This window comes from Brassica napus, chromosome C1 (genome assembly GCF_020379485.1).
Source record: "Brassica napus cultivar Da-Ae chromosome C1, Da-Ae, whole genome shotgun sequence".
Lineage (NCBI taxonomy): Eukaryota > Viridiplantae > Streptophyta > Magnoliopsida > Brassicales > Brassicaceae > Brassica > Brassica napus.
The window spans coordinates 11445162-11462356 of record NC_063444.1 but is presented as its reverse complement, the minus strand read 5'-3'; the positions used below and the strand labels follow the sequence as shown (position 1 = coordinate 11462356).

General features: G+C 36.3%; 2 protein-coding genes, 1 long non-coding RNA gene and 1 pseudogene across 4 annotated transcripts; 3 read left to right on the top strand and 1 right to left on the bottom strand.

The window, feature by feature from the left end:
* The first annotated feature begins 652 nt into the window (after positions 1-652).
* Positions 653-2116, top strand: LOC125580697 (annotated as a pseudogene).
* Positions 2117-3594: 1478 nt separating this feature from the next.
* On the bottom strand, positions 3595-5002 carry BNAC01G14900D. The gene is made up of 5 exons (XM_013839745.3): positions 4611-5002; positions 4409-4475; positions 4237-4285; positions 4022-4066; positions 3595-3877 (listed from the first exon to the last, which is right to left on the bottom strand). Exons 1-5 carry the CDS (start codon positions 4830-4832, stop codon positions 3811-3813), a joined length of 450 nt encoding a protein of 149 aa, XP_013695199.1. The 5' UTR covers positions 4833-5002; the 3' UTR covers positions 3595-3810.
* Positions 5003-5219: 217 nt separating this feature from the next.
* Positions 5220-5837, top strand: LOC111205049. Its single transcript, XR_002657435.2, has 2 exons — positions 5220-5434; positions 5529-5837. It is a non-coding gene; the product is annotated as an uncharacterized LOC111205049 (long non-coding RNA).
* Positions 5838-13496: 7659 nt separating this feature from the next.
* Positions 13497-16201, top strand: LOC106401440 (cysteine-rich receptor-like protein kinase 24). Of its 2 annotated transcripts, none has more exons than XM_022700381.2 (7): positions 13497-14324; positions 14421-14540; positions 14744-14841; positions 14932-15142; positions 15238-15475; positions 15547-15700; positions 15798-16201. In XM_022700381.2, exons 1-7 carry the CDS (start codon positions 13499-13501, stop codon positions 16101-16103), a joined length of 1953 nt encoding a protein of 650 aa, XP_022556102.2. In that variant the 5' UTR covers positions 13497-13498; the 3' UTR covers positions 16104-16201. The 2 variants fall into 2 exon arrangements, with proteins under 2 accessions (XP_022556102.2, XP_013697411.2); XM_013841957.3 differs by having other exon boundaries at positions 14720-14841.
* Positions 16202-17195: the final 994 nt, after the last annotated feature.

Here is a 17195-nt window from a genome sequence, read left to right as displayed (position 1 = left end):
CATAGCAACACAAAAATAATTTCCCTATCTTTTTACCAAAAAATACTCCACAATCTTGTATTTACTACTTTTACTGATTATACTAGATTTTGTGCTTTTTTAATTACTCCATATTTTTGTATTTACAATTTAATTGTATTATTAATTTTGTGTTTATATTTAGTTCAAATTCCTATTAATTATAAATTTATAAGTGACACTAAAAACTATTTAATGGAATATTTGTTTTTTTTTTTTTTGAGAATTAGAAGTACTGTATATGTTTTCAAAATAAAGATATAAGATCAACTTTTGGGGAATCAATGGCTTCCTTCCACAACTTTGTGTTACTGCTTCTGTTAACAGCCACTCTTATTTTAGTCACTGAAGCCGCTCAGGAACGTCGTCGAGCAATACCATCGGAAGAAGAGAAAAAAGAATTTGAGAGACAACAATTCAAAGCTATCAACAAACCTGCAATCAAGAGTTTCAAGGTTGGCCTAATGACCCAATAGTATTATTCACTGGTCTTGGGTATTTACATTGTAAATAACATCTAATCATAATGATTTTGAACAGACAGAACAAGGTGACATATTCGATTGTATCAACATTCACAAACAACTAGCCTTTGATCATCTGTTCAGGTTTTTTGCTTTCTACATAGTTTTTTCTTTTCCTCTTCCGTCTTTTGTAAGATAATGATTTTTATGAACGCATTGGCGTTTATGCAGCTGAAGCCAACGAATGCACCTGAATGGATCACAAGCAACAACATTTTATGGGAAGCTGATCCCTTACAATATTTGCAAGAGGAAATAAACTGCCCAGATGGAACAGTAATTGTAAAAAGGACTACAATGCAAGATCTTATGCTTGCAAAGCGTTTAAAATCCATAGGATTCAATGGTCCATTAAACTTTCTTACAGAGAGAAATAACACTGATGTAACTGGACCATATTATGTAAGAAACAATTAGTGTGACAGAGTAGCAACCAATGTTCTCTACTTTCGTTTTCTTAGTTTGATCTTTGTTCTCTATGATTATTAGGTTGCAACGGTTAACTTCGGACCTAGCAATTTTTATGGAGTAAAAGGAAATCTTAACCTGTGGGGTCCACAAGTCTCGCAAGATCAAATGAGTGGCGCATTCATGGCAGTTGCTGTTGGGTGGATGGTAAGTCCCTTTCTGTTGGGTGGATGGTAAGTCCCTTTCTGGTTCCTTTGTTATTAAGTAAGTGACATGAATATGAAGTTGACAAAAATGTTTTGAATATGTATATACAACAGGTGGATCCATCGCTGTACCAAATCTCTCAATATCATGTTCACTTATACGCATACTGGGGTGTAAGTTTTGTATTACCAGTAAAGAGCTTCTGCTAATGTTTCTCAACTTCTTAAGGTCTTAAATGCTATGTGTGTCATATATCATTAACAGAAAGATAATGACAAGTCCGGCTGCTATGACATAACATGTCCTGGGTTTGTGCAAGTCAGCAAGACCATACCACTTGGTGCCCTTCTTCAACCAGTTTCCGTTTATAATGGGACACAATATGAAATAAGGTTGAGCTTGTATCAGGTAAACTCAAGATTCTCTAATCTTTAATCATCTTTGATCACTTCTCACCAAATCAAGAACAGGATCTTGCCAATGGAGATTGGTGGTTTGCATATAACGATGAGAACGTTGGATACTGGCCTGCGTCATTATTCCTGGACTCAGGCTTTGATAAAAGAGCAAATTATGCAGCTTGGGGAGGTCAAGTGTACAGTCCGGTGACAGAGAAGGCTCCAGTTATGGGAAGTGGGAATTGGCCTAGGGAGGGTTTAAGCAAGGCAGCCTATGTGAACAGTATCAAAGTCATCACTGGTTTTAAAAAGGTTATAGATCCTGAAATCAACCGTCTGAAGGCACGTGAAACCAGTTTGAAGTGTTACAGAACCTTGTATGGTAATGGGGATAAAGAACCTTGGTTAAGAACTCTTTATTATGGAGGTGATGCTGGATGCATTGAGACATGATCTATGATTTGAGGTGTTACAAGATATATATGCTTTTATGGATTACTAAAAGTTTCTTGAATCCCTTTACATACATTGAGAATATATGATATTTAAGCTATAACTTAATTGTCTCTGACTTCTCACTTCTCAGGATGAAAATAATGAAACTATAGCCAAAGTCAAAAATGTCACATTAAATTTTTATAAACTATCATCATTTCTATTTTCTAATACCTAAAAACTGGTTAGTTAATCAAGATTCACAATAGTTTATCAAAATTTAGTTGGTAGATGAGGTCTCTAAGGAAGGAAATTTGATTGATAAAAATCGAGTGAGGACTTTCTTGTTGTTAACACTGGAGATCTTGTGTAGGCATGGATTAATGGACGTCTGAACATAGAGTTGTATTAAGAAAGCTGGTGTACAGACAGAGTCTCTGGCATTTTTTCTTTGTTTTGAGGCTGAGAAAGCGATACTTGTGCCACAAGTAATAGTTACGAGGGAAATTGCTGGAGCTACGAGTCGTTTAAGTGTTCGGAGTAATTACAGTGCCAAAGACTTTGCTGGACTAAACCTGCCTCAACCAGATGATCCTTGTTTGATCCGAAATCATTGATACACACTTGGCGGCTAGATTAGGGTTTTACCTTTGTTATCTCGTCTTTTTGTATCTCTCCGGTAAAGCCTTCGAAGCTCCGATAACTTTCTTTTCACGCATTTTCTTTCCTTGTAACCGACGAAACGTTCTTCCCACCATTAATAAGACGTCTTTGCTTAAACCCACTTCTAAAACCGAACGTTCTCTCGTTCTATACCGTGTTCGAACTGAAAACGGTGTGTTTGTCGGATTCATAGAATGAAGAATTTAAGAAATAGATTTTTTAGATTCTCGAGGTTTAAGAGAAATCAACATAGAAATCAAATGGAAGATGAACATCAAAAAGAGTTTATTGATCAAAGATTGTATTACATGTATGATTACAAGTGTAAAGTAAATCTAAGAATTCATAAACTCTTTGTAAGAGAGTGTTCTAAGTCTAGAATGGAGAAGAGAAGATCTCTTTAATAAAGAGAGGTGTATCTCTATTTATACAAAGAAGAAGCTAAGGCTTCATAGTAAAATGAGCCTAATTTATTGTCTAATGGACCTTGAGGGAGGATATAAATCCACCCCCAGCAATCCTTAAAGAGAAAAAAAAAAACGGTTTTTTGGTTTAGAGATAATTAAAACGGTTCCTGCTTTTGTAAGTGAGAAGAGTTTTCAGTTGTTGCGACTTGCGAGTGTCATGCAAATCAAAGTATTAGATAGTGGAGCCCAAAGCTACTTATGGATTTTATAATCTTGTTGTGCAGAAATATTTTCAGTCTTTCTACATTCTAAAGCCGTGTTTCTGAGGTTTTTTAAAATGTTTATGCAAAGTGGGAGTAGTAGTCAAAGTTAGATTCCATTCATATAGTGAACCAGTAAAGTTAATTCAACGGAAATCAACTGCATTCTAGTTTATCACCACTTGTCAACATACGAAACAAACATACGAGAAAACGTTTTAATGCATAACCTTCTGTTACAAATAGAAAACATGTTTATTCAAAATGGGAACAGTAGTCAAGTTAGATTCCATTCATATAGTGAACAAATAAAGTCAGATCAACGGAAATCAACTGCATTCTAGTTTATCACCACTTGTCAACATACGAGACAAACAAACAAAAACTTTTTAAAACATATAACCTTCTGTTACAAAAAGAACAACATGAGTTATAATCAAAATCTGTACCAGAAACAAGTGATCCAAATTCCGTGAAAGCTGATGACTTGTCATGGAGGACGGAGAAGCTTGTTCACAGCCGTGTCAAGAACATCCACATTTCTCCTCAGGTGCTTTCTGCACATTGATTTATTAAGGATTCTAGAAACAATCTCCGACTAAAACCACAAGTAAGAAAAGCAAAACATGGAATGTCTGCGTCTCTGTGGTGTTCAACATTCAAACACAAGGTTGACACGCAAATAGCCATATAAAGGATACAACCTAGCCGCCAGATTCTCAACGCCTTTAATTTCCTCGTTCAATCTTGCATACAAAAACCATACCACAGAAGAAGCCGTTGACAAATCACAATCATGAACACATTTGAAATTTATACGTCAGGAACTGTATAAAGCAACATATACACACGCACATACTCTTTGTTCTCTAAGTTCAGATAAATAGTAAGAAAATCAAGATCATTACGAAAGTACCTAAGGCAAGAGTTGATGTAACGGTTCCCTTTGGTGGAAGCATCTAAAGCTGCAAAATTCATTTAAAAAAACAAAAAACATCAAACTGAATCCATATCTCCAAGTCCCTAACAAGATTACACAACACCAGTAAACTAAAAGAAAAAAAAACAAGATAGTGTCTTAATCTCACCAGTCTCCTGAAGCCGTCCTGCTGCATCTCCGAAGCAACCCATGTGATCAACCGAGCTACTCGTAGCCTATCCCACCACCAAACAAAGTCTCATAAGAACAAAGATTATAATCGAATAAGATAAAAGAAACAGTTTTTATGATAACAAACAAACAGATCAAAGTGTCATCAAACTTAACAAAGTTTTCATCTTTATTCTAACCTCGGAGAGAGTCGATCTGAGGGATACAAAGAGAGATGAGAAACTCTCCGCGATTGCCTTCGAATCCTTCTCCACCGTAGCAAGTGTTCTTAATATCTCCCCTTGGTTCGACGGCGACGGCTCCGATCTTCCGCCGCTGTTTTGATTCGATCCAGATTCCTCCGCTGCCGAAGAATCGCCATCCACCGGAAGATCTACATCAGATTCAGCTCCGGCTTCCATATTCCCCGCTAGTTAATCCCGGTTGCTCCTACTCGATGTGGCGTCATTGAAGAGCATCTCTTCTACAAGTTTACGAAATTACATATCTACCCTTATGCTCTTTTTATTTGCATATACTAATATTTTGATAAAAAAGGTAGAGTATTTGCACTCTCAACACAAGTTTTATAGTGTATTTAGCTATATACACATTTTCATCATTCCCCCACATATTTATACTTTACAATGATTCAACTACCCCTATTATCTACATTATGTATATAGCTAAATACGCAAAAGTATTTTGGTTGAGAATGAAAATATTATATTATTTACTTTTCTTTTTCTCTCATCTCTCTCATTCCTCTCGTTTTCTAAACTTGTTTTTATTTTTAGAATCTTTATTTTTCTGCAAATCTGAAATCTCCACTAATTCCAACTTCGGTTCATCATCATCTCACATTCCTATGTCACCTCCTATCTCTATTTCCATATACAGACTTTCTAATAACATGCACTGCAAAATTTATTCTTTTCACTTGTATAATCATAGATCTCTTTTTTAATATAGTAATAGAAGAAGGCCACCCGTTTTATTTCTGGAGAAGCATATATTAAGAATAGTATGGGACAGCGATTTATAACAGTGAAACATTTCAGATGTTGTCCTTTGTTTCTAGTTTTATTGGTGATTCAATGTGATCATTTTTTTTGCAGGAGTTCCTCAGACGACAGCTCTTGCTTCCGATCTGCAGAAACCAAATCACGAAATGGAGTCAGCTAAAACCTGTTAATCAATTTTATATCATGGCAATGTTAACTGTAGTCAGCTAAAACTTGTAAACCAATGTGAACAGTTCTTTCTTCGAGTCGAGCAAACACATAATGTGGGCTAAAACTTTTGAATGTATTTTATGATAATCATCATTATATTGGTTATGTCAACATCTGTATTTGTTCAAAACACAAAGTTAAATTAATTTGTACGTGCTTAACCATATGTATTTCTTGTTAATCAATTTTATATCACGGCAAACAACTATTGTGGACACAACCATACACTACAAGAAAACAAATGCTTAACGAGGAAATTTAACGAGGAATCACAATCCTCGTAAATTTACGTCGATTTTACGAGGAACTTACGAGGAAACTAAAGTCATCGTTATTTCCTCGTAACGTAACGACAAAAGTGTTTCGTCGTAAAGTGGATGTAATTTGGCGAGTATTTTACGAGGAAAAATTATTTCCTCGTAAATACGACGTAAACTTTGCGTGTTATTTACGAGGAAATAGTTTACGTGTATTTAGCGAGGAAATTTTGAATCCACCAACTTTGTAGGTGTTACACGTTTTTTTTTTGCCACCTAATTAATTTTCGTCGTAAATTCATAGGAAAATTACAACAACCAGATTCGAAATTCCCTATAAATATGGATGTTTGAACATCATTTTAAACACACCAACAACAAAAAACGTGAAAGAAAAAAAATGGCTGGCTCCGGGACTATTTACGAGTTGCGGAAGTAGATGTATATGCATAGAGATGCTAACGGGAGAGTGACGAAAGAATACCTTGCGGGTCTGGAGACATTTATGCATCAAGCAGATTCAACACCGCTCGCCCAAGAAAGTGGTAAGATGTTCTGTCCTTGTCGGAAATGCAACAATTCGAAACTGGCAAACCGTGAAAATGTTTGGAAGCATTTAATAAATAGAGGTTTCACGCCAAATTACTATATCTAGTTTCAACATGGAGAAGGTTTTAGTTATGATCAGAATGAAGCTAGTAGTAGTAATAGCAATTTTCAGGAAAAAGAACCGGTTGATCATCATTTGCATAATGAACATAGTTACCATCAGGAGGAGATGGTAGATTATGATAGGGTTCATGATATGGTAGCTGATGCATTCGTAGCTCATGATGAAGATGAAGAACCTAATATAGATGCAAAAAAGTTTTACGAAATGTTAAACGCGGCGAATCAACCACTTTACAGTGGTCGTAGAGAAGGTCTCTCTAAATTGTCGTTAGCTGCTAGAATGATGAATATTAAAACTGATCACAATCTACCTGAAAGTTGCATGAACGAATGGGTGGACTTGTTTAAAGAGTATTTGCCGGAAGACAATGTGTCTGCTGATTCTTATTATGGGATTCAGAAACTGGTTTATAGTCTTGGGTTGCCTTCGGAGATGATAGATGTTTGCATCGACAACTGCATGATCTATTGGGGAGATGATGAGAAGCTAGAAGAATGTCGATTCTGCAAGAAGCCACGATTCAAGCCACAAGGACGGAGACGTAATAGAGTACCGTACCAAAGGATGTGGTACCTACCAATTACAGACAGATTGAAAAGATTGTATCAATCAGAGCAGACTGCTGGAAAGATGAGATGGCATGCCGAGCATACTCAAACGGATGGTGAGATGACTCATCCATCAGATGCAAGAGCCTGGAAACATTTCAAAAAAGTACATCCGGATTTCGCTAGCAATATCCGGAATGTGTATCTCGGACTATGCACAGATGGATTTAGTCCGTTCGGAATGTCAGGGAGACAATATTCATTGTGGCCAGTCTTTCTTACACCATACAACCTGCCACTAGAGATGTGCATGCAACGGGAGTTGCTATTCTTGACCATATTAATACCTGGTCCGAACCATCCAAAAAGGTCCCTGGATGTTTTCCTACAACCACTGATAAAAGAGTTGAAGGATTTGTGGTTAACAGGGGTGAGGACGTATGACTGTTCAACGAAGACGAATTTTACGATGCGAGCGATGCTTTTGTGGACCATAAGTGATTTTTCTGCCTATGGGATGTTGTCTGGATGGACTACACATGGGAGATTAGCTTGTCCATATTGTAATGGAACGACAGATGCGTTTCAACTGAAGAATGGTAGGAAGACAAGTTGGTTTGATTGTCACCGTCGATTTCTTTCCATTGGCCATCCTTACCGAAGAAACAAGAATTTTTTTAGGCACAAAAGGGTTGGATGAAATCGTCGTAAATACCACGTAAGCAGAAATCGTCGTAAATACCTCGTAGTGTAAAAACTAGAAAAAAAAAAGAAAAGGAGAAAAATACCAGATTAACATGTGGCAAGACTTCCAGCAATTATAATACGTAAGTCTCGCCCACATGAATTCTAACATCTTCTCCTTTTCTTATTTTTTTCAAATATTTATAATTTGAATAGGATTTTGCTGAGGAATGTGATTTGAGATAGGGTGTGATTTGGGAGTTTGTGTGTGGTTTGAGAATGAGAGTTGTGGGTATATTTATAGGAAAGCAAGGCTCATTAATTCCACGTAAGCAAAATCGTCGCTAATACCTCGTATATAAAAACACGGGCCTTTGTGATTCCTCGTAATTTCCACGTATTGAAAAACACGGGCCTTTGTAACTGCTCGCTATTTCGTCGTAACCTTACGACGAATTTGCGACGATATGTAATCTTATATATACCCCTGAGCGCTTACTCTTTCTTTCCTCTCTACTTCCTCTCCACTTCCTCTCCATTTCGTAGCAATGGTAAGCCTCTCTAATTCCTCTCTAATTTGGTTAATTTATGATAGATTAGGTGGTTAGTATAGGGAATTTAGATAGGTTTACGGATTTTATGTTATTTAGTGTTCATTAGGTGGATAATGTTGGGGAATATACTGTTGATGTTAATTTTAAAATTTTAATTTTTTCTCAGGTTCGAAAAGGAAGACTTACTACCCATTACAGAGAGATCTTCGGTGAGCCGGGTAGTCGTTTAGACCCGGCCTCTTCTTCAGCCCCTGGTTCTTCGGGTCAGGAGACTATCCCCGAGACTCAGTACACTCAGAGAGTCTCTGGTTCTACTTCTTCTAGTGCACCATCGGCTCCTCATGTGCCTTCCCCGATGGCTCATCCGACAATGCCTCCTCCTGTGCCTCCTCTGATGGCACCTCCGATGGCCGCCGATATTCATCCCGATTTGATGGTGCCTCCGAGTGCTCCTTACTCGCAGTACACTGTAGAGGACATTCTCCGTCTGCCAGGCAGAGAAGGTTTACCAGTCATCGACCCCGACCGACCGGACGGAACTTTGTGGTATGTTGCATTAATTTTTTTAATTCGTTTAAAATTCTTTTATAACATTAAAAAATAATTTATATTTAAAATTTGTATTTTCCAGGTGGGGGTTGACGGATGTCTTGCATCGGACGTAACCGACACGATCAAAGGTTACTTCTCCATGGCACATCCGAACTGGAGTAAGACGCCTCACTACGTCAGAAAGACGTGGTTCAAAATTTACGCTGTAAGTTTCTATTAATTAATTATATATACTTTAATTTTTTCGTGATTTATATATATACTTTCTAAAAAAATAATTGTTAATTTATTTTTTCCAACAGCAAAAATATATATACTTGGTGACCACTGAGAGGGTGAGGAAGAAGTTTAACGCGAAGGCGAAAGTTCGCTTATTGGACACGGTCTCCAACTGGAAGGGTGACTGGAACGTGAAGGGGTATGAGTGTGGCAAACCCGCTGAGCTCACCACGGATGTGTGGGATGGCCTCATCTGTTATTGGCGCCTTCCTGATTCAATTAGAATCGCCCAGACTTGCTCTAACTCCCGTAACACGGTCGATGAGCACGGAAACGGGCCGATGCTTCACACTACGGGCCAAAAACCTCACGCCGGTGTCCGTTTGGAAATGGTAATTAAATATTTTATTAAATAAATTTTTTAATATATATATTTTATTCTAACTTTCTTAAATTTTTTTTAGGCCAAAGAGACGGGACATCTCCCGTCTCTTATGGAACTTTACGAGAGGACCCACAAGAACAAGGCGGGCGTATTTGTAGATGGCAAGTCCGAGCAAATCTACAACGACGTGGTTGCTCGAGTTGAAGACCACCAGACTCAGCTGACCCAGCAGTCTACCGACGGATTACCCGTCACCTTATCCACACTTGAAGTGGATAAGATTTACGAGGAGGTAAATTTTCAAAAATTTTAATTTTTATTATTCATTTATTATAACTTTAAATTTTTACTAACAATATTTATTTTTTGTTTTTAAGGTTGTCCCTAAAAAAAAGGGACGGACGTTGGGGATTGGTTCCGTCAACGATGTTCCGAGAGCGACATCGTCTTATGGTCAGCGACGGGATGATGAAGTCACTGAGCTGCATAGAGAGTCCGCTCAGCTGCGTAACGAGTTGGCCGCGACAAAATCGCGTATGGGTGGAGTCGAGGGCTTCTTGGACGTTATAGCGGCCACAAATCCGGAATGGGAGTCCATGTTGAGGAACATGCGACAACAACATCCCATTCGAGGCGAGTCATCCGACGTACATAACGAGGCGGATGTTACGAGGAGGAGTGATGAATTCTACCAGGCGATGAACAACCCTTAGTTTTTTTTTTCCGGTTGTTGTATTATAAATTCAAAACTTATTTATATATAAAATATTTTCATATTGATTTATTTTTATTTTAAATTTTAATTTTATTAATAAATTAAATAATTTTAATTATTTTTTAATTATTTTTTAAAATTCTGTAAAATAATAAAAACGAAGTAAATTCGTAGCTAATGTACGACCTATTTACGTGGAAACCTTACGAGGAAATGACGAGAAATAATAAACGAGTATTTTACGAGAAAACATTTACGAGGAAATAACGAGGAAAGATAAACGAGTATTTTACGAGGAAATCCTTTCGTGGTCGTTACGTGTATTTTGCGAGGAAACACTTTCAAGGTATTTACGTGTAGTTTACGAGGAACTCGTTTCGAGGTATTTACGAGGAAATATAGCGACCTCCTTACGTGGAATATTGACGTGGTTTTTACGACGAAATGATCTACTTCGTCTTTACGACGAAATATATTCCTCGCTAAGTTACGTACGACGAATTAGCGAGGAAATATGTATTACGACAGATGAGTAACGAGCAAACATGGTTCTTCGTTAATTCATCGTAAAGCCTCTTTTACGACGAACTTACGAGGAAAACCGCCCTCGTTAAGATTATGTTTTCTTGTAGTGATAAGTGTCCTTGTAACTTGTCATTAGTATGGATAACCAGCTAAAAAATGTGTTATCTCTGTATAGGATCACTAAAGACAGCTACTGCATGACTTACACTTATAAATTTGGGAAGATAGTCATCTTTGTTTACGGTTGATAATCTAATGAACGAGTTATCAATTAAATTTTATTAATAGCATGTCTCTTATAGAACAGTTGATAATGATGGATAATATATCCAGCTAACATATATGGTACCTGGCCAACTAAAATATTGGCCGGCTAATAATTTGGCAACTTATCATTAACTTGACATTAATCCCCAGTGGGCATTAGAGTTTACAATTTCATGAAAAACAAGTCAGATTCTAAGATTACATATCAAAATTAACAAATATCAATTGAAATGCATGTGTATTTTATTAAAAAGTGATTCAAGAGAATTCATGTTGGCATGCCGAAGAAACAATTTTGGAATTTCTAGAGGCGGGATGAAGCGCATCGTCTTGATCGTCGTAGAAAAAACCTGAGGATTCTCCGAACTCTGAGAAATATTTCACATGATTTTGTTCAAGATTGTGGTGGTGAATGGTTAGGTGTGGTCGGGTGGTTATATTTTATAAATCAATTAACAATATCATGATGGTTGATTTGTTTGGATTCAATAAAATAAAAATAAAAAGAAACGGAAGTAGAAGACGAGATAATGAAGAAAAACTATATTTTTTGTAATTATATATCTTTTAATATGTATACATAGCCTCCCCTCGTAAAGATTCTAAAAGATATAAAATATAATATAATATTTTGAATAAATAAATTTACTCCCTATTTGCCAGCTATGAACCTACATTTTACACAGAAACAAACTATCTTGAGGTCTCCCGGGTAATTTTGCCTCTCTCTCTCCTACTGTTTAATTTATCTTTTACTATTTTAGGCATTTGCCTAATTATCAAAATTTTTATGTATTTTGAGCTAATTGACTCAAAAAAGTAAGTCTGAGCAATATTTCCGGACCCGAAAACGCTAAAAGACAAACTAAAACTGATTTGGTTCGGGTTCTCGGATCTATAGCAGAATATATATTGGATTGTTTTTTGGATTTGCAGGTCTCAGTTCAAACTAGGATCTTACCCAAAACTTGATTGGGTACTTGAACTACTCAATTTTTTATTTATATATTAAGAATATTTGAGTATTTTAGATATGTTTTGATATTAAGGATATTTTATTTTAAAATTTCTGTTTGGATTTTTGGTTATAATTGCTTAAAACCTAAAGGATCCGGTAAGAACCGATTCGAATCCAACCCTAAAAATAGAGTTAGGCATTTTATCCATTATATTTGATTTGATTTGTTATTTATTTCGATTTGATGGGAAAAATGTAGATATTTGTGATTCTTTTGAGTAAAAAATATATTAAAAATCAATATTCACTAAAATTAGAACCAATCACAAATACTAAATTTTCAGAGACGGATATACCCTCCGCTCCGGTTTTTATACAAATATATGTATATCTACAATTAAATATATAGTTTTATATAATTATTATTTTACATGATTTAATATATAATATTATTTACAAAGTTTTAAATTAAGAAAAGAAAATAAATATTTTTTTAAAACAATAATTTTCTTAACTTTTATGTTTTATTAAAGATAATTAATTTTAAAAATTTACAAAACATAAAGTTTCACTAATTGTTAATTTTTATTTATATTATGTAACATTAAAAAAAAACAAATTTGTATAGCTTTTTCTAAATTTACTTGTATTAAATAAAAAAGATGAAATACCTGTAAATATTTATAAATATTTGTAAATTATTTAAATATCCGAAAACAAGATATCTATATTTTTTCAAAACAAAACAAATTAAAAACACTTAAAATACAAAAAAAAACATAAGACTTAAAATAATAAACTTACATAGATAGAAGACTAGATATCAAAGCTAAAAAGCTTTGAGAATTAATTTTCAGAATAGCCAATACAGTTTCATCAACTTTCATCTTCGGCTGAACTCTGAAGCTCTTCTTCCATAGGTAACTTGTTTAAATCTAATTTCTGAACTGAATGTGTTTCATAGATTCTTTTCACATTTCGTGAGTTGCTTTCTTTGTATTCCATTTGTTCTTTTATTTTTATTTACTTTTGGATCCATTTGTTTCTTACAAAAATGGTTTGATCACAAGTTCACAATCTTAATCGTTGAAAAATAACGAAAACAAATCTCAGAAAATATAATTGGCTGTTAATAAAAGAGGTAATAAAATATAGGCAACTAATGCTGTTTGACTTTATTGTAAAGTGTACATTTTGGAAACAACAAACGTTTACTAGCTTGCTTCTAATACTATTTTATCAATAATTTTAATAATTTTGCATGAAAAGTCTAAAAAAATCTTACATACTGAAACAAAAAATATATTCAAAATATCATACAAAAACAAACAGAGAGAGTAAAAATTATAATATTATTCGTCTATGCATACCCCTACTAAAAACGGCACTCCATTGACCTGGCAAGTATGACCAAAAGTCTTAACTCACTAGCCACATCATTGACATCGACTGGTCATCTTCCAAAGACTTTTTAAGTTAGAATATTCAATAAGAATTGGTCAATTTGATACAGCCAATGAAACTGAAAATGAGTATAAACATTCAAGAATTCAAAGTTTTAATTTCTGACAATCAAATACAAAAAAGAAAGACCAAGATGGACGACTTGTTGTTCGTCCTCTTCTGGATTGTCCTCTTAACCTCTATTCTTGTTTCTGCAGATATATGCTTTGAAAGATCTGGTTTTTTCACACCCAATGGTACTTACGACTTAAACCGCCGACTCATGCTCGCTTCTCTTCCTTCCCTCGTCACAGCCAATGACGGCTTCTACACAACATCGACCGGACAAGATCCCAACAGAGTGTACGGTCTAGGGATGTGTGCCCCTGGTTCTAACACTCGATCTTGCTCTGACTGTATCATCTCTTCGTCTGCTAGATTGTTACGGAACTGTACTAACCAGATGGAAGGTATAGATTGGAGGATGGACAGAACACTCTGTCTTGTACGCTACTCAAACCGCTCTTTTTACGGGTCGCTCGGTATGGAAATTCTCCGGAGTGAGAACTATACAAGAATTTTTCAAGATGACATGACGGATCTAGACGATGAATGGGAGGCTTTGATGATTAGTTTGATAGATCAAGCTTCCACTTTGTACTACGCAGCCGGAAGGCAGAAGCTTGAGTCGTCTATCTCCCACGTGTACGGTGTTGTGCAGTGTAGTAGAGACTTGTCTCTTGAAAACTGCACTCATTGTCTGCAACAGGACGTGATTGAGTATAGGTCTTGTTGCCGTGGGAGACAAGGAGGTATTATTTCTAGGCCGAGCTGTTTCATTCGGTGGGAGGTTTATCCGTTCTTGTCACTTTTCGATAATATTCCTCATCTTGATAAAGGTTCGATCATATCAAACCTTGTTTTATTTTTTTCTGCCCTGTTCTTTAGTTTGGTGCCAATATTTTTCATTCAATTGGTGGTTTTGGTTGGTGCAGATGGCAAAAAGATTTCTAAGGGAACTATTGTGGCAATTGTCGTTGCTCCCGTCGTTCTGATTGCTCTTGGATTTGCTCTTTGGAGGAGGAGAAAAGCATACAAAGCATTTACAAGTGATTGTGAGTTTCTTGTTTTTCAAACATAAGTTCAAAATGTTTTTTTTCCTCCCTATGTTCTTCTCAGACGGTTACTATTTCTGTGTTACAAATAGATTTTGGAAGGCTTATAATGGTAAAGGACTATGGAACTGAGAGTGAAATGTATTTAGTGTAAAATTATGTATACATTTGTTGTGCAGCTGTGGATGATATTACAACTTCAGGTTCACTACAATTCGAGTTTAAAGCAATTGAAGCTGCCACAAGTAATTTTCATAGTAATAACAAGCTTGGTCATGGTGGATTTGGTGAAGTTTACAATGTATATTATTTGTCCCATGTACTTATTTGTGTTACACAAGAACAAAACAGATTCCGGTAATTAAGTCAAGAAGATCATATGAATTGACAGGGAACGTTACCGAATGGAGCACAAGTTGCTGTGAAGAGGCTGTCTAAAAAGTCAGGACAAGGTGAAGAAGAGTTCAAGAACGAGGTGTTTCTTGTAGCAAAGCTTCAACATAAGAATCTTGTTAGGCTTCTTGGGTTTTCTGTCAAAGGAGAAGAAAAGATATTAGTCTACGAGTTTTTGCCCAACAAAAGTCTCGATCACTTCCTTTTTGGTAAGAAACATATGATATATTATAGGTTTATATTCTCGAAACCTTAGGTTCTTGATCTCATAGTCTAATCAGCTGATATATGGGATTTATTCCAGACCCGAAGAAGAGTAGTCAACTGGATTGGACAAGACGATACAACATTATCGAGGGAATTACTCGTGGGATTTTGTATCTTCATCAAGATTCGCGGCTCACAATTATACACCGTGACCTCAAAGCGGGTAACATTCTCTTAGATAAAGATTTGAACCCGAAGATTGCAGATTTTGGTGTGGCTAGAAATTTTAGTGTGGACCAAACTGAAGCTACCACAGGAAGAGTAGTTGGAACATTGTAAGTAATTGTTCATAGTAATTATACTTTTCCTATCAGTGTTGTTGTTGATAAAAAGTTATATTTTATAGCGGTTACATGCCTCCCGAGTATGTGACAAGTGGACAGTTCTCCACGAAATCAGATGTGTATAGCTTCGGAGTATTGATTATGGAGATTATTTGTGGAAAAAAGAATAGTAGCTTCAACGAGACAGACGGCTCAATAAGCAACTTGGTCACTTATGTTAGTACAAATTCCAATGCCAAGCTCAAACTCTTCTACTTGTTTTAGCAATGATCATGGATGTCAACACTATTTTCTTGATAAATGACTTGAATAGGTATGGAGGCTTTGGAACAATGACTCATTGCTGGAAATGATAGACCCGGCCATGGAGGAGAATTATGACAGAAATGAAGTGTTTAGGTGCATCCACATTGCATTGTTATGTGTTCAAGAAAATCCTACAGATCGTCCAACCATGTCCACAATATTTCGTATGCTCACTAATACTTCCATTACGTTGCATATGCCCCAACCACCTGGATTTGTCTTCAGGGTCAGATCCAAGTCAAACCCATTAGATGAGAGATTGCAGTCTGGTCCGTCTACTAGTATATCGATTACGTGTCTTAGTCCCCGTTGAAAGCTAGGCTGATGTTTGATATGTATAGTCTTTTACAAACTTATGATTGATGAAGAAATATTGATTCAAAAGCCTAATATCAGCTAGTTCAGAAGGAAGACCTAAAGATCTCTAGTCTCCCATGATAATTCATATTAGTTCTCGTAGAAGATTCAAATTCTGATTTAATTGAATTGAACCAGATATACTAACTAAACACACATTATCTGAATCATAAAAAGGTTAAAAAGGCTGACAAAGGAAAGCTCTGTAACAGTCCTCTGTTCCGTGTTCTTCATAAGCTTAAGTGACAACCTATTCTTAGTAGGGAGTCGTTGTTACCGTTACCATAATATAATTTACTTACTTTCAAATGGGGGTTTTCTGTTTAACTCTTGATTAGTCTTGGTTTGAGAACATTTGTGCAAGACAAAAGTTAAGTACCCGTATTCAGGTATTCAGGGGCGAGCCACGTTGATTACTAAGGTGCACGTGAATCCAATGTATTTTAAATATTTAACATTTTACACTAAAAAAATAAAATGCAGGTGGTTATTTAGTTATAACGTGATATCTTGCATATTTGCATTGTTTTATCTATTCATCCATGTGCATTTTCATCATAGAGATTAGGATTTAGACATGTTTAGGTTGCATTTTGCATACATGAGTCTCTATTAGGTACTGGAGTGCCACATGGAGTTCTTAGGGACATTTGGATGCATTTGGAGCTCGAAGGAGGTGAAATAGGTGATCATTAAACGAGCAGAGCATGGGAGCGACCTCCCGGAGCGACATCACGAAGTCGCTGTGTCCCACCTCTCAGAGCGACCTTCCTAAAGCGACGCCATGAAGTCGCTCGCGTTCTCGTTACTCCGAACCGTCTTGGATGACCCTGGAGCGACCTCTCAGAGCGACCTACCAAGGTCGCTCCCGATCCAGAGCGACCCGTTGGAGCGACACACCAAAGTCGCTCGTGACCTCTCACCCGGAGACACCAAAAATCGGCCTTGGAGCGACTTCCCGGAGCGACACCTGCAAGTCGCTCCGCGTTACTTTGCTGCCGAAAATCATGATTTCCCGAGGACCTTTTTGCAATTTATTTTGGACGTT

Excerpts from the sequence above, each read along its gene's own strand:
- BNAC01G14900D (XM_013839745.3), bottom strand. The coding sequence starts at position 4,832 with ATGGAAGCCGGAGCTGAATCTGATGTAGATCTTCCGGTGGATGGCGAT. Across the intron at positions 4,286-4,408 it reads AGGACGGCTTCAGGAGACTG|CTTTAGATGCTTCCACCAAA; the intron begins GTGAGATTAAGA and ends TGAATTTTGCAG. Across the intron at positions 4,067-4,236 it reads TACATCAACTCTTGCCTTAG|ATTGAACGAGGAAATTAAAG; the intron begins GTACTTTCGTAA and ends TTTGTATGCAAG.
- LOC106401440 (XM_013841957.3), top strand. The coding sequence starts at position 13,499 with ATGAAACTGAAAATGAGTATAAACATTCAAGAATTCAAAGTTTTAATT. Across the intron at positions 15,476-15,546 it reads GGAAGAGTAGTTGGAACATT|CGGTTACATGCCTCCCGAGT; the intron begins GTAAGTAATTGT and ends TATATTTTATAG. Across the intron at positions 15,701-15,797 it reads TAAGCAACTTGGTCACTTAT|GTATGGAGGCTTTGGAACAA; the intron begins GTTAGTACAAAT and ends TGACTTGAATAG.